Below are 25,629 nucleotides of genomic sequence, written 5' to 3'. Positions count from 1 at the left end.
CTTGCCTAATACCTCTATAGACTCTAAAGGGGGAGCATAAATCACCATTAATCTTTAAAACACTCTCAACGCCACAATACAAGGTTTTTATCATTTCAATAAAACCTGAGCTAAAACCAAAGGCTTTTAAAGCATTCCATAAATACACATGTTCAATTCTGTCGAAAGCCTTCTCTTGATCAATTGATATTAGACCAAAATTTAAATCAAATAGCTTACCACAGTCTAAAATGTCTCTGATAAAGGAGACATTGTCAAAAATTCTTCTGCCTGGCACACAGTATGATTGATCTGAATGAACAACATACTCAATGGCTTTACCTAATCTAATAGCAAGGGCCTTTGATAGTATTTTGTAATCATTACATAACAAACTTACAGGTCTCCAGTTCATAATTTCATTCAAATCTCCTTTCTTTGGCAGTAAGGTTATAATTGCTCTTCGGCAACTTCGTGGTAACAGTCCATTTACTAGACTCTCATTGAAAAGTGTTACTAAATCTGGACCCACCTCTGGCCAGAAAGCTTTATAAAATTCTACTGTAATGCCATCAATTCCTGGTGTTTTACCATTTTCCATTCTTTTAATTGCCTCTTCGGGTCTTTTTCGGATGTCCAAATTGTTGGTCAATAAAACTCCTTTTTCAGACCGCAAGGCATGGATGAACTTTTTCTGTCCGTTCTTTTTTTCTAAATTGAAAAAAAACTTTGAAGGAGCATCCATTAGCTCAACACTTTGAAAACGAGACCTTATTATAGCACCTTGTGTTGTAAATCCGAGCATTTCAGCTAGAACATTTTTTTTCTTTTTAATATCTTCTATTGCCTTGACATCTTTGGTGGAACCTGCAAGCTCTTGTAATTTCACCAAATCTTCTTCTAACGCACTCATTGACCCTTTAATATCCCTTGTGGCGTTGTGAGTGTATTGCTGACTCAATTGCTTAATTTGCACCTTTACAAAGTCCCACCACTGTTGCAGTGACAAAAAAGACAATTTCATAGCTTTAGTATTCTTCCAAAACTCTTTAAAGGCTTCTTTAAATAGAGAGTCGCTCAGCAAATTATTGTTAAGATGCCAATAGGCACTTTTTGATTTTATATTATTCTTTGTCATGACACATTTTATCAGGCTATGATCAGAACAACAAACTGGAACGATCAAGCATTCTCTAAACATACTTAGTTGGTGCTTAAAAACATAAAATCTGTCAAGTCTTGCCAGAGATAAATGATTATCGTAAGCGTGAGCCCAAGTATATTGTCTCTGTGTATCATGAAAATTCCTCCAAACATCTACAATGCTGTGAGTCTTTATCAACTGAGTTAACCTCTTTCTTGAATGCATGTGTGGTTCGACATGGTTTCTGTCTATTGTATTTTCAGTACAATTAAAATCCCCTCCCAACAAGAAGATTTTATCTGTGTTACAATCACACAAAACATTATCCAAAGTGTTCAAAAAAGACATTCTTTCTAAAGCTGCGGTTGGTGCATATACACAGACAAAAACGAAAGAACTGTTTTCAAAAGAAGCATTAACTTTCAATAATCTCCCTTCAATGACTTCATCAATGTCAAAAGAACATGGAATAAAACTTTTCGAAAAAAGCATGGCAACTCCACCACTCAATGAAGTAAGATGACTTAAAATCGCTAGCCCATCAAATTAACCCAATCTGCAGTATTTGATACATCGCTATGTGTCTCTTGTAAAAAACACACATAAATTTTCTTTCTTTTTAGCAGTTCAAACACTTGAGCTCTCTTTTTGATATCTCTTGCTCCATTAATGTTTAGGGATGCAATATTTATGTCTCCCATATCAAATAAAAGAAAAAAGCAGAAAAGACAAAAGAAACAAAACAAATTAAATGAACTACCCATATTAGCGGTTATCTGTAAGCCCGTCCAGCTTAGTTTTCAAACTCGTCAGAATTTTCTTTAAACGGAAAGACTCTCTAATAGTGAAGCAATTCTCACCTCTTAAAATCTTCACTTTTTCAACGAACTGCATTATGTCTGGAAAATATTCTTCAATTTTCACTTTCCGCAGGTTCTTCGTTACCTTCAAAAAGGTCTTTATATCATCAGCAGTGTAATTTCTACTAGAAGGGCCACTTGGGGGGAGACTAGCGCTGAAACTACAAGTCGCTCTCACTGTCCGTGTCAGTCTGACTGACGCCAGCACCATCTATTCTTTTAGCTTTCTTATCCGCAGGACATTTGGACAATTTTCTTTTGTATGGTTTTTTAAAGAAACTTCCCACGTCTTCCAACACTACATTCCCAAGATCTAGTTCTACCCTCTCACTATCCATAGCTGCTTCGCCGTTACTATTCTCCGCCTCATCCGAGTCGGCCGCTTCTTGACTTGACATTACATTTGGCGTAGAAAAAAAGTCTTTAGCCCCTTCTACCACAACTTCATCTTTTCTGACATCCTCAGAACTATTCTCCTGTTTATCTGGAGCAGCCAGTGCCACGCTTGGGCCCGGCAACTCTGCAGCAACTATTACTACATCATTTTGTGCTGTACGTACATTTTCTGTAACAACTGAAGCATCGTTTGCTTTCCTTGGACAAACACGGGCAAGGTGACCATTTTCGCCACAGCCAAAACACTTTGTTACGTTTGATGTAACATATATAATATAATTGAAGTCATCATGGCGAAAATTAAGAGTGAGGTCCAGTTCGTCAACATTATCCTTCAAAATCATATAGACAGTGCGTCTAAAAGACATCACATGTTTTAACTGAGGGGTCTTGCTACCGATCGGGATGAGTCTAACCGGAGAGACCACTTTACCATACCTAGCAAGCATTGCTGTTAAAGTCTCATTTTTAATAAACGGTGGCACATTTGATAGCATTACTTTCTTTGAAGGAGTGGAGAGAGGGAGCACTGACGTGAAAACACCATCAATCTCTACACCGCTCTCCACTAACAAATTTGCAAGCTCAATCGTCTTCATAAACAAAACAATAGCATTGTTCATCCGTGATGCCGATAAAACATTTTCAATGCCGACCACTTCCCCCGCGGCCAAAACACACTCTTTCACCCTTGCGGCAGAATCAACTTTGACACCATGTCGCCTCGTAAGGAAACCCAAACTCTCAGCACCAGAAACTGCCATCCTCCCAGTACACAGACTGGGAGTAACAAAAAAACTCCTTTAGCGCAACCGCCTCTTTTTTTAGATCTTGCTATTATTTAAAAACAATAATGATAGAAGGAAAAGGAGATGGAAAAAATAAAAAACACTCGCAACTCACACAACGCTCACGCATCCCCACACCACGCTCCTCCACACTCACTAGACGCATGCGCAACAGAGAGAGAGAGAGAGAGAGAGACAGAGAGAGAGACAGAGACAGAGACAGAGAGAGACAGAGAGAGAGAGAGAGAGAGAGAGAGGGACAGAGAAAGAGAGAGAAAGAGAGAAACAGAGAAAGAGAGAAAAAGAGAGAGAGAGAGAGAGAGAGAGAGAGAGAAAGAGAGAGAGAGAGACAGAGAGAGAGAGAAAGAGAGAGACAGAGAGAGAGACAGAGACAGAGACAGAGAGAGAGAGAGAGAGAGAGAGAGAGAGAGAGAGAGAGAGAGAGAGAGAGAGAGAGAGAGACAGAGACAGAGAGAGAGAGAGAGAGAGAGAGAGAGAGAGAGAGAGAGAGAGAGAGAGAGAGAGAGAGACACAGAGAGAGAGAGAGAGACAGAGAGAGAGCGAGAGAGAGAGAGAGAGAGAGAGAGAGAGAGAGAGACAGAGAGAGAGAGAGAGAGACACAGAGAGAGAGAGAGAGAGAGAGAGAGACAGAGAGAGAGCGAGAGAGAGAGAGAGAGAGAGAGAGAGAGAGAGAGAGAGAGAGAGACAGAGAGAGAGAGAGAGAGAGAGAGAGAGAGAGAGAGAGAGAGAGAGAGAGAGACAGCTGTTTGTAACATCAGTTTTAAAACACTCTGGCTGTGTTGTGTTTCCAAAATCAAGAAGCTGAATCTATGATAATCTGAATCAGATAATAAGTGTCATAACTTTAAAACTGAGACAGATTAAAGGGCTCATATGACACGGCTAAATGTCATGTGTAATGTCAAATCAGACCACCAACTGACGTAGATTTGTGGGGGTGTGGTTAGGCAGGTCTGGGTGAGCTTTCACTTTCAGTTAGAATGATTCTTTTGTTCTTACACTTTCATTTCTGACGTGTCTAACACATGCATGGGCAATATAACACACCAAAGACACAGAAAAACATGTGTTCACGCTATTTGACTTCTTTAAAATCTAAAAGACAGTGACCTGGTTTCACTGATAAAACTTAGTCACAAGACTTAGTCTTAGTTAAATTAGGATCCTAAAGTCTAATTCTAATAAAATGTTACTGGTGTGCATCTTCAGACAAAACAATGGCACTAATCTATCTTAAATATGTCAGGTAAGTCTTAAGTCTTGTCTGTGAAACTGGGCAAATGTCTCTAAGACACTTGAAGAAACCCACCTGCAGATCTACCTGAACAACTCTGTGCTCTTCTAGAAGAAAAACTTCAGCTTTAGAAACTTTAGACGAGTGCTCAAACCAAATATTAATTTCATTGATCAATAAAATCCATGTATGACATTACTTTTGAGAATTTTTACACAAGATGTTTTGTGTCTCTGTGAAGGGCACTGTGTTGAGCTACAGTATTCTGCTCTTATACAATCATCTTCAAGTTTTGACACAATAGTGATCTGATCCGCTAAAGATTCTCAGACATGTCTGATTTAACACATTAATGAGTCAAATTAACATGGTTTGTCTCATCTGATCAAAGTCATTTATCACTCAATCAATATCTATATTTCCTGTTTAAAGTGGACAGCTTAGATGAGAGAAATAAAACCAAAGCTTGCATGACAAAATCTATCAAGATGACAAGAGTGTGTCTCTTAAGAGATCTAACATGTGATTCGTCTTCCACCAAAACACCACATCAGCACTAAGGGGTCAGAGGTCATCATACTTACGTGTACAGCCGCCCTCCTGAAAGCTGAAGTGTCCCGGAGCGCAGCGGTCACACTTCTGTCCAGAGACGCCGGGCTGACAGCGACACTGACCGCTCTCATCACAGTCAAAAGACTTGGACCCAAAAGAGTTACAGTGACACGGCACACAACCCTGACCGCCCTGCATGTGTGTGCCCGACTACACAAAAAAACAAAAAAAAACAGACATGATGTGACGTGAGAAAGACACAAAGATGTTAAAAGAACACAAACTGATTTATTTCTTCCATAGCGAAGACAACAACTTGTTTCCAGTCTGGTAACAAGGTGAAATAAAACAATATTATATTTATTCTGAGGTGGACAAACACCAGAAAAGAACAAAAGTTTGACTTCATGAGGAGTTTCAAGACTTATTCTGTTTAAAGCCTCTTGATCCTGATGTTAGTATAACACAACACAAACGTCACACAATCCTGATCGCATCACTGAACAAACATGCAGTCACTACAAACCCACAACTACACAGCGTGCCTTTAAACTGATGCTGAAGATCATTTCATTTCAATGTTGAGAGATGATGAGTGTGTAGCCGCCGCTGCCGGATGATTGACAGCCATCTGTCTGCCCTTTAGTGTCAGCGCCACAGTGTTGATGCCAAACAGATGAAAGCACACACACACACGAGCATCACACGGCGTGTGTTTGTTAAAAGCGTTGCCATCCGCTCAGAGCTGTGAGCCAACGTGACAAAACTCTCTTGGAAGAGAACACCGTCTGATGCTTTTTAAAGACACCCAGACCATTACAACATGAAAAGCACAGCGTGTGACACTGAACTGACACCACACATGAGAATATCACTGAAACTAAACTCATCAGGATCACAACACGTCACCTTATTTAACATTCACAACACAAACACTGAAGCACTGTATCAGGCCCTGCTGTTTAGCTTTGTCATGTGATATTTCATGTGTATCATGTGTCAATGGAAATGTTTCAGATCCTGATTGGTCAAGTTTTCTTATAAGTGTCTGACATGTGTCCGCAGATAACTTACAAATGACATTAATGTTACATACATTAGGGCCAGATCATGTTTCGTTTACCTAAATGTGTTTCGTTTGTACCTAAAGTTCTGCGTATTTAAATTTTTCACTACACAATCGAGGAACATTTGTCCTCATAAATGACTGTGTTATTTGCTATAGTAAACTGCAGAACAATTGATAGATACTCTGGATAGTGAACATTACTACATTATACCACAGTGTTTACTACAGTTTATCAAATGAAAACTTGGGAACTACTTTCCTTTATCAAATATTACAGTACATGTTAGTATTTCTTCTGTTAAGTTACTTTAATGACGGGACTTTAATTTTGACGGGTCGTCAGGAAGACGCTTGAGTGAAACAGTGAAAAGCAAAATAAACACTGTGTCTGAAATCTCAAACTGTGACAGTCCTGAATGTGAAGAAGTATCTACCTATGGGCCACTAAGCACTACGTTCTGTATAGTATTAGTGGGAGTGGTTTGAATATATTTGGGTCATACTGCATCCATCATGTCTTATGGTCATGTGACCCGTATGCTCTTTGACCCGTGACGTATTAAAAACAACCTACACATGAGTGTTGATAAAAACATCATTTAGTCACGAGAAATTGATTTATTGGCACTTATATTAGAAACAGACATCCACCTTAAAGTATTCTGCTATATTAATTTGATTTACTTTTGAAATGTGACTGTTGCTCCAGTGGCATCATGGGATAGAAAAGTGACCATCCGATCCACACTCACCAATCTCGGCAGAGGTACTAGACCATCAGGGTATTTCTCACCTACTGTTTTTCTCATTATTCTGAGCACAGGCCAATTGTTTGGCAGCATTGTTATTACTAGTTTTTTATTAGGTCGAGCAGTAAAATTCTCTCTCACAAAAACACTGACTTGTTCCAGACAAGCATTAATGTCGAGCCCTGTTGTATCTAATAATATAGTTGAGATCTCTTCTCAAGCCGGAGTGCAGACATTGATGAGATGTTATTTTCACACTCGTGCACAAACACACAGGACCTGAGCACCCGTCATGCTGTAGATTTACCCCTGTACTGGGGCGGTAAGCCCCTCGCGGGCAGCCCCCTCTGCTCTCCCATCTCTGGATGTTCTGGATGGGAACCTGTTGGACGGGTCGGCGGGTCTCCCTGCGTGCGAGAGGCGGGCGCACAAGGTCACACCTGCGGCCCAGGTAACCGGCGCGACAGATGCACCTGCCCTCAGAATCACAGCGCCGGGACACTGAGCCCCGGAGACTACACTGACACGCCTTACACAACTGAGACTCACTGTCCCACCAACAATTGGGCTAAAAACACACACAAGACGGGTGAGGAGAAGAAAACACACCAAAAGAGAGACACATTCACCAGAAAATTCAAATCATGAAATGAGAATCAGAGAATTTCATATCACTTCAGTCAATAAACATGAAATCTAATAAGCACACGTGTGATATAAAGATGTGTTCCTGAAGCCGGTGAGCTGCTTCACTCTGACGCACATCACATGTAGACACACACACACAACACGTGAACTGTCACTTGGCTAAACTTGGCTAAAGTTTAACTTACACAACACATTCAACAAATTTATGTATTAAATAAAATGAATACACAATCAAATACAACCTTCCTTTAATTTGATTAAACTTTTATACAATAAAATTTTCATATAAATTAATATAAAATAAAATATATATAGTTGACCGATCAACAAAGACAGACATGAAGTTATAACTTTGGGTCAGGTGTGTGTTTCTAAAGAAAGTGTCTATGATGCCTAAAAATGCTGTCTAGGTGCAACCAGAACAAACCACACCTGCACTAGGCAGGCTTCGAACCGGGTCGGTTTGGCATGGGAGTCGGGCGCTCTAGTGAGGAGGCTAAACACCACAGTATCAAGCATCTGTCGCTAGAGCGTCCTTGAGGTCGGGAAGTGAGGTTTACATACTGCACAGCTCTACACTAGCTTGTCTCCGTTACATAGGTAGTAGGCTTACTATATTCTGGAACAGTAGAATCAGTGTGTGTGTGTGTGTGTGTGTGTGTTTGTGTATACCCACCATGCACTCATCACACTGACGTCCAATCACATGATTTCTGCACTGACACTGACCCGTCTCCTGATGACACACGTCAGACATCGATCCGTTCAGGTGACACGCACACGCTGAAACACACACACACACATCTGATAAACCAAAAATAAAGAGCAATTATTCTGCACTTAAGAGCTTGATGTGTTAAACTGTTCATTCTAGGGCTGCAGGTTTAATCCTGATAATGATTTATGCTTCACACAATTAACTGAGCACAATCGTTGTGATTGTCGAGAGGGGACAGCTGAGGTGGCTCGGGCATCTTTTCCCGATGCCCCCTGGACGCCTTCCCAGGAAGGTGTTCCGGGCATGAGGAGTCCCCGGGGAAGACCTAGGACACGCTGGAGGGAAAATGTCTCCCGGCTGGCCTGGGAACGCCTCGGTGTCCCCCCGGAAGAGCTGGAGGAAGTGTCTAGGGAGAGGGAAGTCTGGGCATCCCTGCTTAGACTGCTGCCCCCGCGACCCGGCCCAGGATGAGCGGAAGAAAATGGATGGATGGATGGATGGATGGATGGACAATCGTTGTGATAATAATGTTTTAAAAGCCTTTGCAAACCTTGTGTCTATTAAACAGCCATTTTACAGGAAATAAAAAAGCAAAATAAATGTCACTGCATGATTTTGAAGGAGTGTTTATATACACATATAGATTCTTTTCACCTGCTCCGCCCACTGATGAATGACGTGAGACATTGACGTCTGTATAGACCGGAGGTTCTAATCCACCTCTCACTGAAAACACTCTATTACCTTTTCTATCACATTACAGATCATATAGACATTGTACTCAATGAAATTGATGTAAGATTTAGAATTCTATTTTATTCATAAAGTTAAGGTTTAGGGTACAGTGAGGGGTAGATGGAGGGCTTTAATAACTCTATAAATTGTACAAATAGTGAAGTGCTAATAGAAATGTTATCTGCTGGTATATATAAGAAAACTACTATCTCTACTTAATCCAAAGGAAATACAACTATTTTCAGTGAGTGTTAATGGCATATGGCTGAAATGCTGCTATTAAGTGAACCTTTGCATTGCATCCAGTATTTGTGCCTTTTCATGATATTTAATTCAGAGGGTACTGTTATAACAGTTGTCTTCAGTTTGGTTTTGTCTTCTGTGTTCATTATTAGTTCCTTAGTCCCTCGCCTGATTCTGTTCCTTGTTATTTAAGCTGTGTGTTCTGCTCCATTCCTTTATCTGGTATTGATTGTGTTTCATGTGCTTGTGTGGATTCTCTTTGTTTTATTAAAAGTTACCCTTTGTGGATTACCTTTCTCGTCGTTTGTATTCAGTCACACAGCATACCGTTACAATTGTCTTTTTAATTTCATTTTTTATTCCTTGTAGGGTTAGTTTGCTCATAAATAAAATTGCTGTTCATTTATTAACCACCAGTCCATCAAAGGTTTGGGTGGCATTGTTTTTTCAAGAAGATAAGCTATTTATGAAGATATGTGATTGAATTAATGAAAGTCAAATCAATGAAAGTCAAAAAGGCTAAAACATTCAATACTGGCGTGTTACAAAGCCAATCCATTGATCTGTGCAGAACACTGAAGGCTGTTAGCACTCATGTGCCCTGCACACTTAGAAGGGCAAATCCTGTGTAGTGTGAGTTCTGGAGAGAGATGAACAGCTGTTTTTCACAAATTTGGCTGTTTAAATTAAACATAATAAATGCAGTAATAAAAACAACACAGTTTCCTCTCATCTGAGACAAGCGTTCACGTGGTGTTCCCTTCCTGCATTTACTTGTATGGGCACAAGACGTGCTTTACGTTTAGGCATTTGGCAGATGCTTTTATCCAAAGCGACTTACAGTGCACTTATTACAGGGACAATCCCCCTGGAGCAACATGGAGTAAAGTGTCTTGCTCAAGGACACACTGGTGGTGGATGCTGGGATCGAACCAGCAACCTTTGATTTACCAGTTCAGTGGTTTAACCCACTAGACCACCATCTCACATTTGCGACCTATCGCCTGCGCTGACCGACTGCCTGTGGCTGAAGATTGATGATTATGACGCTGTAAATAATTACGTTTCTTGGACAGACTGATCAAATCACTTTATAAGACGTCAATCATTACGAGCAGCAGGAAATACTTTTGTACTGAATGTAGCAGCGTTTGAGACTTTCAAAGATGTGGCGTCTTAGGATGCATTTCTAAAAGCACTCCGTTCTTAAAGTCTCTTCACTTGTTTGACATGTTAAGGCGGGACAGGTAAAGATGATTGACGGGCTGCCACCTGACTAGCCCTGGTTAAGATGATTGATTGTGTGCTTTGAAAAACAGTGATGAAGAAGTTCAATGGCAGCAGATTATAACACATTCATTGGCTGTAAGGTATGAACATGCTGAAGTGAAAATTCAGAACTGACAAAATTTTTGCAAAATAGTGGTGATGATCATTTTACCCCTGATGGTGCAGCCTCAGTTTATTCAGAGGCTCACAGACGTCTTTGAATAAGTTTCTTTCTGTTTCTTCAAAGTAAAGTAAGAGTGATCATATCAGTCATTTAACTTACATGCGGTGTTCAGAAATGTGTGGCGAAGCTTTCAGAACGCCTTCCTGCTGTTTGGAACTTCAGTGATTTCATTCATCTCAAGTTCATCACTACAGAATGAATGAATGAACGTCAAGACCGAAGTGTTTTTGGGTTTGTGTGGGATTGATTGTGTAGCCGGCCCATAATGCACCACTGTATGCTGTCACAAAAGCTTTTCTTTCACATGTAGGTCATGAAAACATGTGTTCCCACTGAGCCTTGTGTCCCTTGTCACACTGTTCTGCTCTCAAACCCCAACAATAAAAAAGAAAGACCTGAGACAGTAGCACAATCTTCTTTCATCACATAAAAAGATGTTTTGATGGATAACAATCGGAAGCGCTTTGGAAAACTTTCATAATGCGTCTATACAGTTCTGTGAGGTGACAAGTTCTCTTCATTCCTCTTTCTGACCACAGAATTACACATACAGTTGAAAGGAAAAGTATGTGAACCCTTTGGGCTTACTTGGACTTCTTCATAAATTGGTCATAAAATGTGTTCTGATCTTCATCTAAGTCACAACAATAGAGAAACACAGTCTGATTAAACTAATACCGCACAAACATTATACGTTTTCATGTTTTTATTGAACACAACATGTAAACATTCATAGTGCAGGGTGGAGAAAGTATGTGAAACCCTAGGCTAATGACTTCTCCAAGAGCTAATTGGAGCCAGGAGTCAGCCAACCTGGGGTCCAATCAATGTGATGAGATTGGATGTGTTGATTAAAGCTGGCCTGTCCAATAAAAAACACACACCAGTTTTGAGTTTGCTGTTCAGAAGAAGCGTTGTCTGATGTGAACCATGCCTCGCACAAAAGAGCTCTCAGAAGACCTACGATCAAGAATTGTTGACTTACATAAAGCTGGAAAGGGCTACAAAAGTATATCTAAAAGCCTTGATGTCCATGTGTCCACGGTAAGACAGATTGTCTACAAATGGAGAAAGTTCAGCACTGTTGCTACACTCCCTAGGCGTGGTCGTCCTGTAAAGATGACTGCAAGAGCACAGCGCAGAATGCTCAATGAGGTGAAGAAGAATCCTAGAGTGTCAGCTAAACACTTACAGAAATCTCTGGCACATGCTAACATTTTTGTTGACAAATCTACAATAAGGAAAACATTAAACAAGAATGGACTTCATGGGAGGACACCACAGAGGGAAGCCACTGCTGTCCAAAAAAAACATTGCAGCACGTTTGAAGTTTGCAAAAGAGCACCTGGATGTTCCACAGCACTACTGGCAAAACATTCTGTGGACAGATGAAACCAAAATTGAGTTGTTTGGAAAGAACACACAACGCTATGTGTGGAGAACAAAAGGCACAGCACACCAACATCAAAACCTCATCCCAACTGTGAAATATGGTGGAGGGGGCATCATGGTTTGGGGCTGCTTTGCTGCCTCAGGCCCTGGACGGTCTACTGTCATCGATGGAAAAATGAATTCCAAAGTTTATCAAGACATTTTGCAGGAAAACTTAAGACCATCTGTCCGCCAACTGAAGCTTAACAGAGGATGGACGATGCAACAGGTCAACGACCCAAAGCATAGAAGTAAATCAACAACAGAATGGCTTCAACAGAAGAAAATACGCCTTCTGGAGTGGCCCAGTCAGAGTCCTGACCTCAACCCGATTGAGATGATGTGGCATGACCTCAAGAGAGCGATTCACACCAGACATCCCAAGAATATTGCTGAACTGAAACACTTTTTTAAAGAGGAATGGTCCAAAATTTCTCCTGACCGTTGTGCAGGTCTGATCTGCAACTATAGGAAACGTTTGGTTGAGGTTATTGCTGCCAAAGGAGGGTCAACCAGTTATTAAACCCAAAGGTTCACATACTTTTTGCACCCTACACTATGAATGTTTACATGTTGTGTTCAATAAAAACATGAAAACGTATAATGTTTGTGCGGTATTAGTTTAAGCAGACTGTGTTTCTCTATTGTTGTGACTTAGATGAAGATCAGAACACATTTTATGACCAATTTATGAAGAAATCCAAGTAAGCCCAAAGGGTTCACATACTTTTTCTTTCAACTGTATATGTAAAGAACGGATGTGCTCATCCACTTCTGCATGTGATCAAACTCATCACATCTGACTGCCAAAGATCTGTCTCTACATGACTGTGACTCTTTACATCTCACAATAATATGACCCAATCTGAGCACAATATCAAGTGTTTAAAACATTATTTTTCTACAGTTTGTGTGAATATTAATGGCAAACAACATCTAAAACGTCAAATCTTCATCTTTTCATTCTTCAGTCAGGACTAAGTGAATATGATTAACATGTTTTGAGCTCGCCTCTAGCGTTTGTAATAACTCAAATTAAAAATAAGGGAGATTATTCACCGTCCCATGACTCCTTTACATGCAGATCAGTACACATTCTACACAAAACACGACCACTCTCTAACCTACTTAAAACTACACAACACTGTCAACACACCGCTGCAGGCCATCTCATTACAATCAAATATGATTTACACACACACACAAGCACGTGCACACACACACACAAACATGCGCGCACTACACATGCAAACACACACGGGTTCACACAATCACACAATCACACACACACCACCTGCACACACTACACATACAAACACACGCGCACGCCCACACACACACACAGAGTCTGGATGAGGGCAGCACAGATGGTGTTGAGGAGAATGTGTCGGTGATGTCCTTGAGGGTCGAGAGCCCACAGAACCAACCTTCTCTCTCTCTCTCTCTTTACACACCCCATCTGTCATACTGGCTGTCTCAAACAACATCAGTTTATTTCTGCAAAAAACAAACTCTTATTATGACTGACAAATGTTGTCCTAGAGTCCTATTCTGGATTGATGTTCTGGTGTTTAATCTCGCTCTGTCAGGACCACTGTGGTGAAATATGAACAATATCATATATATTTAAGGTTGGTGGAATGAAAGTGTTGGGTCCTCATGGATCAACACACGTCCCTCACCTGGAGGACCAGAACAGCTGGTGATGTGTAACACGACTCAATGAAATGATCTGACAGATGCAGCAGATGTGGAGGTGATGGTGTAAGCAGATAAAGAAACTTCAACAGGACTCAGACTAGTGTGTGTTGGGATTATTGATGAACATTGATGTGATCGACCGACACGAGCTGGACTCACCTCACCTGTCTGTACTGACACAAGCTTGATTCTGGACAGAAATTGTCATGATGGCAGTATAACACTGTCTTACACTTTACACAAAATGTTTCTTGTTGATGTTTGTAAGGGTGTTGTTGATATGACAGCGTGTGAATGTTAATATCATATGTGGAATATAAAGAGACGAAACTCACGTTGGCAGTTCTTGTCTACCAGAGCATCTCCAAAGAATCCGTCATCACATGTTTCACAGGCCGCTCCTCCGTATCCCTCTCGACAGCGCAGACACGCTCCGCTCACAGCGTCACAACTGACAGATGCTGTGAGATCCAGGTTACCGCTACACACACACGGCACACAGGAACCTCCGGGAATGTCAGGACGACCAAAATAGCCGTTAGCACACCTGAGGTCAACCCAACAAAAGAATCATTCAGAAATGCACACAGGTGAGATACACATGAAGACATCACACTGAACCCGTCAGAGGACTGAAGATGATCTTCATCAGTCCGTCTGGAGCACCTGAAGTTCTCACTGATGTTTGTATATTTACTGTCTATACACATACACATATGATGATCCGCTGTGTCCAGCAGGTCACACACACACATCAGGATTGAATCAAGAGCAAGAGAACTGAAGTGAGTGACATCAGCAGGAGTTCATGATGACCAGTGAACGCTCTATCCCTCCATCAGCATCTTCTGACATGTGTGGCGCTCGCTGGACTCACATAACATTCCCTTCAGAAGACTCCACACAAGACCAGCAAATCAATAAAAGAACATCAGCCATTGATTTCATCAGACGAGAGATAAATGAATCCTGTCTGCTCAACACATGCTGTGATGCTGTGAACAAGCTCCAGATTCATTACTCACACTAACATCAAGAGGGATCATAGGTCAACAGGACAGTGACATGTGAACTGTGTTCGTTCTGTGTGTGAGTGAGTGAGTGAGTGAGTGAGTGAGGGTGTGTGTTTGTGTGGTGTATGCATGTGATTGTGTGTATGTGTGTGCGTGTTTGTATTTCTGTGTGCATGTTTGTGTGGTGTTTTTTGTGTGTGTGTGTGTGTTTGTGTTTGTGTGTGTGTTTGTGTGGTGTTTGTTTGTGTGTGTGTGTGTGTGTGTGTGTGTGTGTTTGTTTGTTTTTGTGTGTATGTGCATGTTTGTGTGGTGTTTGTGTGTGTCTGTGTGGTGTTTGTGTGTGTGTGTGTGTGTGTGTGTGTGTGTATGTGTGTTTGTGTGGTGTTTGTGTGTGTGTTTGTTTTTGTGTGTATGTGCGTGTTTGTGTGGTGTTTGTGTGTGTCTGTGTGGTGTTTGTGTGTGTGTGTGTGTTTGTGTGTGTGTTTGTTTTTGTGTGTATGTGCGTGTTTGTGTGGTTTTTGTGTGTGTTTGTGTATGTGCGTGGTGTGCCTGTGTGTGTGTGTTTTAAGAATGGTGTATGGACAGTGTCATCTCAAACAAACGTTTTTGCGCATGCGCATTTCGTGTAACCCCAACTGAACTTGTGTAACACATTCACAAACAATAGAGTGCCTGTAGATTATTACTGATAACTATCAAAAGAATCCGAGCAGAACCGTTACTTGGTTAAACTTGTTTCCTTCACTAAACACTGAATACAGAGTAATGCTGCTGGTGAAATGATGAAGACTTTGTGCTCACGTCTTCTTTACACAATCATGATACACACATGTACAGTAATATTCATATGTTGTGCTTCAATTTGTCACACAAGGTCTGGACCCTCAAGTAAGAGAGTGTCTCCTGAGTGACAACATCCATATTTGACATCACATATGTACACATACTTTAATATCGTGGCTGTCATTCAAAACCTCAGATGTGCAGTCACAGCTGTTCAGGAAATGGAAAAAAACTCAAATACTGTGTTGTCTAAACACTGTTAATACTTTACATTGCTTTAGATATTTGCAAGACCCAAACATAAATGCTTTTGTGATAAAGGGTAAATAATAATAATGATGAAATCTAGAGATAGGAGGTTTTAAAAGGACATCAGTGATATGTCAATGATCTGTGTTCAACATCTGAGAGTTTAGACTGATGGAGCCATATGCCCAACACAAATACACTTTCAGAATCAGATCAAGAACCAAAACCAAAGCAGGACAACTATTCAGTACACACACACACACACACAGACGCAGTAATTCAGTACACACACACACACACACACACACACGCAGTAATTCAGTACACACACACACACACACACACACACGCAGTAATTCAGTACACACACACACACACACGCAGTAATTCAGTACACACACACACACACACACACACACACACGCAGTAATTCAGTACACACACACACACACACGCAGTAATTCAGTACACACACACACACGCAGTAATTCAGTACACACACACACACACACAGTAATTCAGTACACACACACACACACGCAGTAATTCAGTACACACACACACACACACACAGTAATTCAGTACACACACACACACACACACGCAGTAATTCAGTACACACACACACACACGCAGTAATTCGGTACACACACACACACAGTAATTCAGTACACACACACACACGCACACGCAGTAATTCAGTACACACACACACGCAGTAATTCAGTACACACACACACACACACACACACACAGTAATTCAGTACACACACACACACAGTAATTCAGTACACACACACACACACACACACGCAGTAATTCAGTACACACACACACACACACACACACAGTAATTCAGTACACACACACACACACACACACACACAGTAATTCAGTTCACACACACACACAGTAATTCAGTACACACACACACACACACACGCAGTAATTCAGTACACACACACACACACACACACAGTAATTCAGTACACACACACACACAGTAATTCAGTACACACACACACACACACACACGCAGTAATTCAGTACACACACACACACACACACACAGTAATTCAGTACACACACACACACACACAGTAATTCAGTACACACACACACGCAGTAATTCAGTACACACACACACACAGTAATTCAGTACACACACACACACGCACACGCAGTAATTCAGTACACACACACACACACACACACACACACACACAGTAATTCAGTACACACACACACACACACACACACAGTAATTCAGTACACACACACACACGCAGTAATTCAGTACACACACACACACACACACAGTAATTCAGTACACACACACACAGTAATTCAGTACACACACACACACACACAGTAATTCAGTACACACACACACACACACAGTAATTCAGTACACACACACACACGCAGTAATTCAGTACACACACACACACACACCTCTGAACTCTAGATGTAAGAGAAGACTAATGTCTGTCTATTTCTGTGAGGTCCTGTGAGAGGAACACATTAAACACTGATGACTAGATGACCAGCTGTCTTTAACCCGACTATTTATACAACCAACTCCTGTCTGTCTGTCTGTCTGTCTGTCTGCTGCTAGTCCAAACTCATATTCTCCTCTCTGCTCTCTCTCTCTCTCTCTCTCTCTCTCTCTGTGTGTCGATCAGGTCAGAGGAAACATAAGCCCTGAGGTATAGTCCAGTGAGATCAGACAGCAACGAGGCCAGTGGATGTGAAAGTGGGAGTGATTTATTCTGTCACACATCACAGGCTCTTAACTGAGCTGAGATCTCCTCCAATCACATGTATATAAATATAATGAAATATGTTATTAAAAGACATATTTATATTTAATTTGTCCAAAAAAAGTCAAGATGATTTCTGGGAATAACGAACCTGCAAATGCCTCAACTGGCCAATCAGAATCAAACATTCCAACCCGCTGTGTAATAAATAGTTTGTCTAAAAGTGCTTACACAAAGATCCCATGACTCTTTTATTTCTTGGAGAACAGTGTGTGTGCATACATAAAGTGTGTGTGTGTGTGTGTGTGTGTGTGTGTGGATTTGGTATATGTTAGTGGGGACCTAAACCTGAACACACACCAACTCATGGGGACTCGTGTCACTGTGGGACCAAAACTGAGGTCCTCACTGGCACAAAAGATTATCAATTGTACAGAATGATCATTTATTGAAAATCTAATAATGCAAAATGTTTTCTATGATCTTTAGGTTAAGGGGTTGTGTTAGGGGATAAAATATGCAGTTTGTACAGTATACAACTCATTACACCTATGGACTGTCCCCACGCAGATAATAAAACATACATGTGTGTGTGTGTGTCTGTGTCATCAGAATCACTGTATCAGCATCACATTGGCGTGTTTCTGTCAGACATGAACAACAATTATAATGATTCACATGCACACACTTGCCGGACAGATAGTTCACTTTGACAGTTGTCAGTATGTGTGTGTGTGTGTTCAGTGAGAGCTTGATGTTTCTCCACCAGCGGATCTACAGGACAGATGAGCATCATGACTGAAAACCGAACACACTGCAGCACTGACGCCGTGTCATCAACACATTCATGAAGAGTTGGATGATCATATGGGACACACGTGTGCTGTATATTGACAACACCTCCATCATGTACATGTAGAAACAGTGAGGTCAGGCCCATAGGGTCTCTTTGTGTGAACTATTATAATATCAACATGACCAGTAAATCAAAAGTTTGATGTACAGTAGATTCATTGTGACCTCATAACTCTGATCATGTGGTTTCAGAAGAACTTTATATTTGTCTGATGGAAAATGTAAAGGACAGTTTGACATCTTGAGATTGAGTGTGTTTTCCAGAAGAAAACTTGATTTGTTTAAAAGTCACCAAAGTCTACCAAGAACAATTGAGATTTGAGAGAGAGGTGTCCTGGTGGCTGTGGGATGTGTCAGAATCTCAGGTTTAGAGTTTTGTGTGAAGTATGTCCTTCACGTCTCTTTCAGGGTGTGTCTCCTGGGACAGAGGCGTTTGAGCAGTGATGGATCGCTCCCATCTTGCCCCATTAATGTGTGTTTGTCTCTCCATCTGCCTCATTTTCTCCTCTCTTCACATTACTAATGGGTCAGTGTGGAGAGCTTTGGTGCCAGCTAGAGTTTAGCCCCTCAGCACTGGCACTGCCACACTCACACTCCATCTGTTTCAGTGAGAACACCACGAACACCAGAGAACCTTCATCCACACAGACAACCCGCTATTCCACAACACGCATTTTGCTTACCCAGCTAACAGGGAACGTTCCCGTAACTTTGGCTAACGTTCTCTGAAGGTTCTCTCAAAGTTATCAAAAATGTTCTTGAAATAACGTTTGTAGAACGTTTTCTTAACGTTATCTGCAATTTATAAACGTTCTTAAAACTTTAGCATTAAAAACGTTATAGTTGCATTGTTAGCAAAACGTTCTTAAAACATTTGCTTTGAAAACGTTGCTATTGCGTTGTTAATGTAACGTTCTTAAAACGTTAGAATTAAAAACATTATAGTTGCATTGTTAGCAAAACGTTCTAAAAACATTAGCATTGAAAACGTTACCTTTGCGTTGTTAATGCAACGTTCTTAAAACGTTAAGATAAAAAACGTTATAGTTGCATTGTTAGCAAAACGTTCTAAAAACATTAGCATTGAAAATGTTACCTTTGCGTTATTAATGTAATGTTCTTAAAACGTTAGCATTAAAAACGTTATAGTTGCATTCTTAGCAAAACGTTCTAAAAACATTAGCATTGAAAACGTTACCTTTGCGTTGTTAATGTAATGTTCTTAAAACGTTAGCATTAAAAACGTTATAGTTGCATTGTTAGCTAAACGTTCTTAAAACATTAGCATTGAAAACGTTACCTTTGCGTTGTTAATGTAAAGTTCTTAAAACGTTAGCATTAAAAACGTTATAGTTGCATTGTTAGCTAAACGTTCTAAAAACTTTAGCATTGAAAACGTTACCTTTGCGTTGTTAATGTAACGTTCTTAAAACGTTAAGATTAAAAACGTTATAGTTGCATTGTAAGCAAAACGTTCTAAAAACATTAGCATTGAAAACGTTACCTTTGCGTTGTTAATTTAATGTTCTTAAAACGTTAGCATCAAGAACGTTATAGTTGCATTGATAGCAAAACGTTCAAAAAACATCTGCTTTGAAAACGTTACCTTTGCGTTGTTAATGTAACGTTCTAAAACGTTAGCTTTAAAAACGTTATAGTTGCATTGTTAGCTAAACGTTCTTAAAACATTAGCATTGAAAACATTACCTTTGCGTTGTTAATGTAATGTTCTTAAAACGTTAGCATTAAAAACGTTATAGTTGCATTCTTAGCAAAACGTTCTAAAAATATTTGCTTTGAAAACGTTACCTCTGCGTTGTTAATGTAATGTTCTTAAAACGTTAGCATCAAGAACGTTATAGTTGCATTTATAGCAAAACGTTCAAAAAACATCTGCTTTGAAAACGTTACCTTTGCGTTGTTAATGTAACGTTCTTAAAACGTTAGCTTTAAAAACGTTATAGTTGCATTGTTAGCTAAACGTTCTTAAAACATTAGCATTGAAAACATTACCTTTGCGTTGTTAATGTAATGTTCTTAAAACGTTAGCATTAAAAACGTTATAGTTGCATTCTTAGCAAAACGTTCTAAAAATATTTGCTTTGAAAACGTTACCTCTGCGTTGTTAATGTAACGTACTTAAAACGTTAGCATTAAAAACGTTATTGTTGCATTGTTAGCAAAACGTTCCAAAAACATTTGCTTTGAAAACGTTACATTTGCCTTGTTAATGTAATGTTCTTAAAACGTTAGCATTAAAAACGTTATAGTTGCATTGTTAGCGAAACGCTCTAAAAACATTTCGATTAAAAACGTTACCTTTGCGTTTTTAATGTAATGTTCTAAAAACTTAGAAACCCACCACCAGACGTCTTTTTGACGACTTTTTGCAGGTTGGGATAAGCATTACCAAAGCTATAATTGCATTGTTAGGGGGACATTCAAAAAACATTAGCAATGAGTGCCATCGATCAGCCGGACTTGGTTCTGTGGTGCAGCGCCAGGACAGTCCTCATAGATGAGGTGTCTGTACCTTGGGATGAGGTCATTAACAAAGCATTTGAAAGAAAGAATCTAATGCCAACTTGTCAGCGAAGGCTGAAGATCGGAGCTGGACATCGAAAGTGTTCCCCGGTGGAAGTGGGCTACAGGGGCTGTGTTTCCAATTCCACTATAAGGCTGCTTAAGAAAGTGGGGATCAGAGGAAAGACCAAACGAACACTAGTCAAAGAACTTGCCACTCTCGTTGCGAGTTAGGCCACTGGCTCTGGTTGAAACAGAATGACGGAATATGGGCTGCCAAGTGACCACATAAAAAAATAGTGTTGTTTTATGATGCCATATGGGACCAGGAGGTCTGAGCTAACATTAACGGAGCCAGAGGGGCTTTAACAGCCTTAGCCATAGGTTTGGTGTATTTGGTTGCGTTCATTTTGGTAATGTGTTGTAATGGTATGCCATACAGGACTGTGGGGGACTGAGCGCGCATTAACGGTTTGGGTAGTCTTGGCCTAATGGTTAGAGAGTCGGAATCGTGACTAGAAGATTGCCGGTTCGATTTCTCAGGGCCGCCAGGTAACGACTGTGGTGCCTTTGAGCTGCTGTGATAGCTGCACACTGCTTCTGCCAGATGACCTTGTAACAATGCGACACACACCCAGGTCTGATTAATCTGTGGTGGGCCTACCTTGGCTGAGGGTGTCTTGTGATAAAGGGCTGAAACACCCAATGAGGCTGAGGTGCACAACTGACGATGTGTCGCATTGATGGGAACCATACAAAGGGCACTATCAGCAACACCTCACCAAAAGGCATGGTATTGTGATGAAATTGGGACACACAACTCATGAGATGTCTCTCTGATAATGACAAGGAAAGGTAAGTATGCTATGTATTATAATCATTTATGCCCAGACACAGAGGATGGCTACCTGACGAACCAGTACAATCTCAGACATCCTTTCCTCTATTCATATTCTTGACTGCTTCCCTCTGTATAAGGCATGGGAAATGTCTTATTGGGCAATTCAACTGTGCTGTAATGCGATTATACCAACTAGTCCTATTAAGCGAATCTGTCAGGAGATTTTTTTCGCTCATTTTTGCTCATATTTCTGATCCGAAATACAATTCTCAAAACTACTTATTCAAACTCCACAACATTTCTCAGCAGCGGAAGTTGTAGTGAATGGGAGAGTACCACAATTTTTTTTTTTCCATTCCCATTTGCTCAAATAGCCAAAAATAGCCACAAAATAGGAAGAAATATAGAACTGAATGCAGTCAGCAGAGAGAATGAAATCAAGTTTACAGAAGCTGCATAAGAAACACCCCCACATTAGCATTAACTAGTTTTTTTTCTTGTAATTTGATACAAAGGCAGTATAATACCAAATATAATCTTATAAATGTACATTAATTAAAAAAATATAAATACATATGAAAAACTTTCAAGGATTAACGATGCTGATGACCGTGATAGTATGGGCGTGGTTTAAGAGAGCACACCACGTGCGTTTTCAAACAGCGGGACTAACGGACGGACGACTTCAGAGCTACTTCGACTTCCAGGTAAGAATAGAGACATTTGCTGATTCTATGAAAAATACATTAATAACAATGTTGATCATCTTAGTTTTGCAGCAGTTACTATTGTTTTAATGAGGTTATGATTGGGTTAACCGTAGGATTGAATTATCTCGAAAACTGCGGCCGTTATTCACAGAGCTGTTAGCTATAGGCTAACGTTATTTACAACTAAGGAATACAGTCGAATGTCGTTGATAAATGTTTTTGCTAAGGCGATGTTTTCCCGAACATTTAGTTCACTCTTTTGATTTATCGAAATGTTTTTCGTTGGACCACTTTCTTGATATTCAAACCAAATCGGCTAAGAGCATCGTCGGTCCTGGAGGGCCGCGTTAGAGTTTATAGCTCCAACCTTAATATAACACACCATAAAAAGCTAATCTGTGTATTCGGGATTAACGTTATTAACCCAGATAGCAAGACTTGTGTTTGATAAGGGTTGGATCGAGTTAAACTCAGCTAGCGCGGCACTCCAGTACCGACGTTGCCTTCACTGGGCTAAGATTAGATGACCGGATGAACAAGCCGCGCAATTTTACCCAAAGCGTTAAAGTTAGTTTGACGTTTGATATTCATTAGACATTTAGGCATTTGCGCGTATTATGTTTTCATATACGGTACTGAATCCATGTTTTTATGTTTAATATGATGTACTTCAATTAATTTAACTCTGCCACCGTTTCAGATAAAGTTATCAAACCAACTGTCAAATTATCAGAATATTTTTCACTATAACGCATCAGGCTGGTTTTATTTTCAGATTAATTAATTTGTCTGTTTTTTCTCATTTCTTTAACAGTGGCAATTTTACAAAATATATCCCTCATGGAGTCTGACCGGGACTGGGTATGACCATTTTGTTCCCCCCTTTTAGTTTTTTTATTTATTTAAATTATTTTTTATATTTAAATTCAATTATTTTCAATATTTGCCATGTTAAAAATGTCTTTAAAATATTATTTTGCGCAAGGTAGAAAATTGAAACTCTTGTCAATAAATAATATTTTTAACGATACAATAGCGAGACTATATTGATGCAGTAATGCTCAGTGTTTGAATATTAGTTGTAAATACAAATGAAGAGTTTGGTTTTCAATTTTCAAAAATCATGTTTTTTTATTATGTTTCATTGTGTTAGTTAGCTGTATTTTTTGAGTTAGTATGTCTTAAATCAAAACAAACAAACTGCAGTTTGATTGATATCACTCAATTGGAATGAACAATAATTTTTTTTAAACATAACTTTATTTTGGAATTATTGTTATCTCATTTTGGAGCATACTCTTCAAATACTAACTTAAAGGAACACCTGTCCATAACTCTGACTAATCATTAGTTCATAATACTTAAACAATAAAAAAAAATATTCGCTCCTTTTTTATAAGATCTTCTGCATGAGCAACTACAGTGTTCCAGTTATTTTATACTAAATCTCACCTCACTTAAAGGAGAAGTTCACCCAAAATTATACTTTGTGTGATTTTTTTTTTTTTACTCACCCACATGACGTTAAACATGTTTATACAACTTCCGGCATCTTTGGACTACAAATAAAGATATTTAGGTGACATCCTAGAAATTTCCAGGCCTCCTCATAGACATCATGGTGTCAGTTTTGCTAAGGTCCAGAAAAGTACTACAGACATCATCAAATTGGTCCACCCGTGCATTGTGGCTCAGTTGAAATTTTTTGAAGCGATGAGGATGCTTTATGTGCGAACAACACACCAAAATACAGATTTAATCAATATATTCTCCTCTGTCTTTTCAGTGTATTCACAAGAGCACTTCTTCATCTTCTTCTTCTTGGATGAGAGCACATTGACGCATGCGTATTAGGTTTGTGTGCCGAACAACGCATGGGGATTGCCCCTATTGGGCATTCTTACACATAACACGGAAGCGCAACTCTGTGTTTCTTCATGCAGAAGAAGTGCTCTTGTGAACGCGTGGCATACACTGACATTCGTCAGACACTGACACAAAACGGTAGTTTGGTTTGTTTTTCAAACATAAAGCATTCTTGTCGCTTTATGGGTGGACCAATTTAACAATGTATCTAGTACTTTGCTGGACTTTGGCCAAAACTGACACCATGATGTCTATGAGGAGGCCTGGAAGTCTCTCTGATGTCACCTAAATATCTTCATTTGTGCTCCAAAGAAGCCGGAAGTTCTCTAAACCTGTTTAACGTCATCTGGGTGAGTAAAAAATCACACAAAATTGATTTGTGGGTGAACTTCCACTTACAATACTGTTGTCTTTTTGTCGTTCCAGTATCTCCCGACATTATCTGAAGCTTAGGTCCACTAAGATGTCCCGTTGATTGAAGCTGACATGGAGTCACAGTGACATCCTTAAAAACTTTTGTCATGTATAATACATCTCTGCATCTTAAAATATTTCTCTGCATCTTTAAATATTTGTTTTTTTTATTTTTTGTCTATGTTTTAGATTTAAGTGTTTAAGCTGTTTTCATGAAAAAATATTGCCATGTCTACCTTTTTTTATGAATGTTTTAAATATTTTGAATAATTTCAATCCATTTAAAAATCTTAAAGTTCTTGATTTTGTTTTATATTGATGTGAACTGGAAATACTGTTTGATCTGCAAGTTAATTATATTATAAACTGAATTTAACTAAAATATAAAGTATACATTTAATTGATTCTTTGTACATGTCATTGATTTTGTATCCATAGTATCTATACATTTGACCCATACAATGTATTGTTTGCTGTTGCTACAAAGAACCGGAATAGTATTTTTAGTTTCCTAATGTTTTATATAACGTTCTTAGAACATTTTTATAACAAGAGACTGGAACGTTCTTAAAAGATTTTAATAACTTTCTTATAACCAAACAATAACGTTAATACAATGTTTTAAAACTGGTAGTTTTGAACGTTCCAAGAATGTTTAAACATATTGTTTTTATAATTAACTGTGAACTGTAGGAAAACGTTCTTAGAACATTAATATGATTGCAAATGGAACGTTTGAATAACGTTCTTACAACCAAACAATAACGTTAATACAATGATTATAAAACTGGACGTTTTGAATGTTCAAACATAAACGTTTTTAAAACTTTATGTGAACGTTAGGAAAACGTTCTTAAAATATTAATATAATGGCAAATGGAACGTTTTAAT

The 25,629-nt window shown here is 39.5% G+C and overlaps 1 protein-coding gene and 1 long non-coding RNA gene across 2 annotated transcripts in view; one reads left to right on the top strand and one right to left on the bottom strand.

Moving 5' to 3' along the window:
- The window catches only part of lama2 (laminin, alpha 2), a 194,595-nt gene that overhangs the window by 51,735 nt on the left and 117,231 nt on the right, over window positions 1-25,629 (bottom strand). The window contains 4 exon segments of the mRNA XM_056763746.1: window positions 5,007-5,184; window positions 7,100-7,360; window positions 8,117-8,223; window positions 14,057-14,268. Coding sequence (XP_056619724.1) covers window positions 5,007-5,184; window positions 7,100-7,360; window positions 8,117-8,223; window positions 14,057-14,268 — 758 coding nt within the window.
- LOC130433937 (uncharacterized) lies at window positions 22,398-24,954 on the top strand. The gene is made up of 3 exons (XR_008908632.1): window positions 22,398-22,455; window positions 23,273-23,319; window positions 24,751-24,954. It is a non-coding gene; the product is annotated as an uncharacterized LOC130433937 (long non-coding RNA).

The sequence above is a fragment of the Triplophysa dalaica genome, chromosome 13 (assembly GCF_015846415.1).
Source record: "Triplophysa dalaica isolate WHDGS20190420 chromosome 13, ASM1584641v1, whole genome shotgun sequence".
NCBI lineage: Eukaryota > Metazoa > Chordata > Actinopteri > Cypriniformes > Nemacheilidae > Triplophysa > Triplophysa dalaica.
This window is presented reverse-complemented; position numbering and strand designations above follow the sequence as displayed.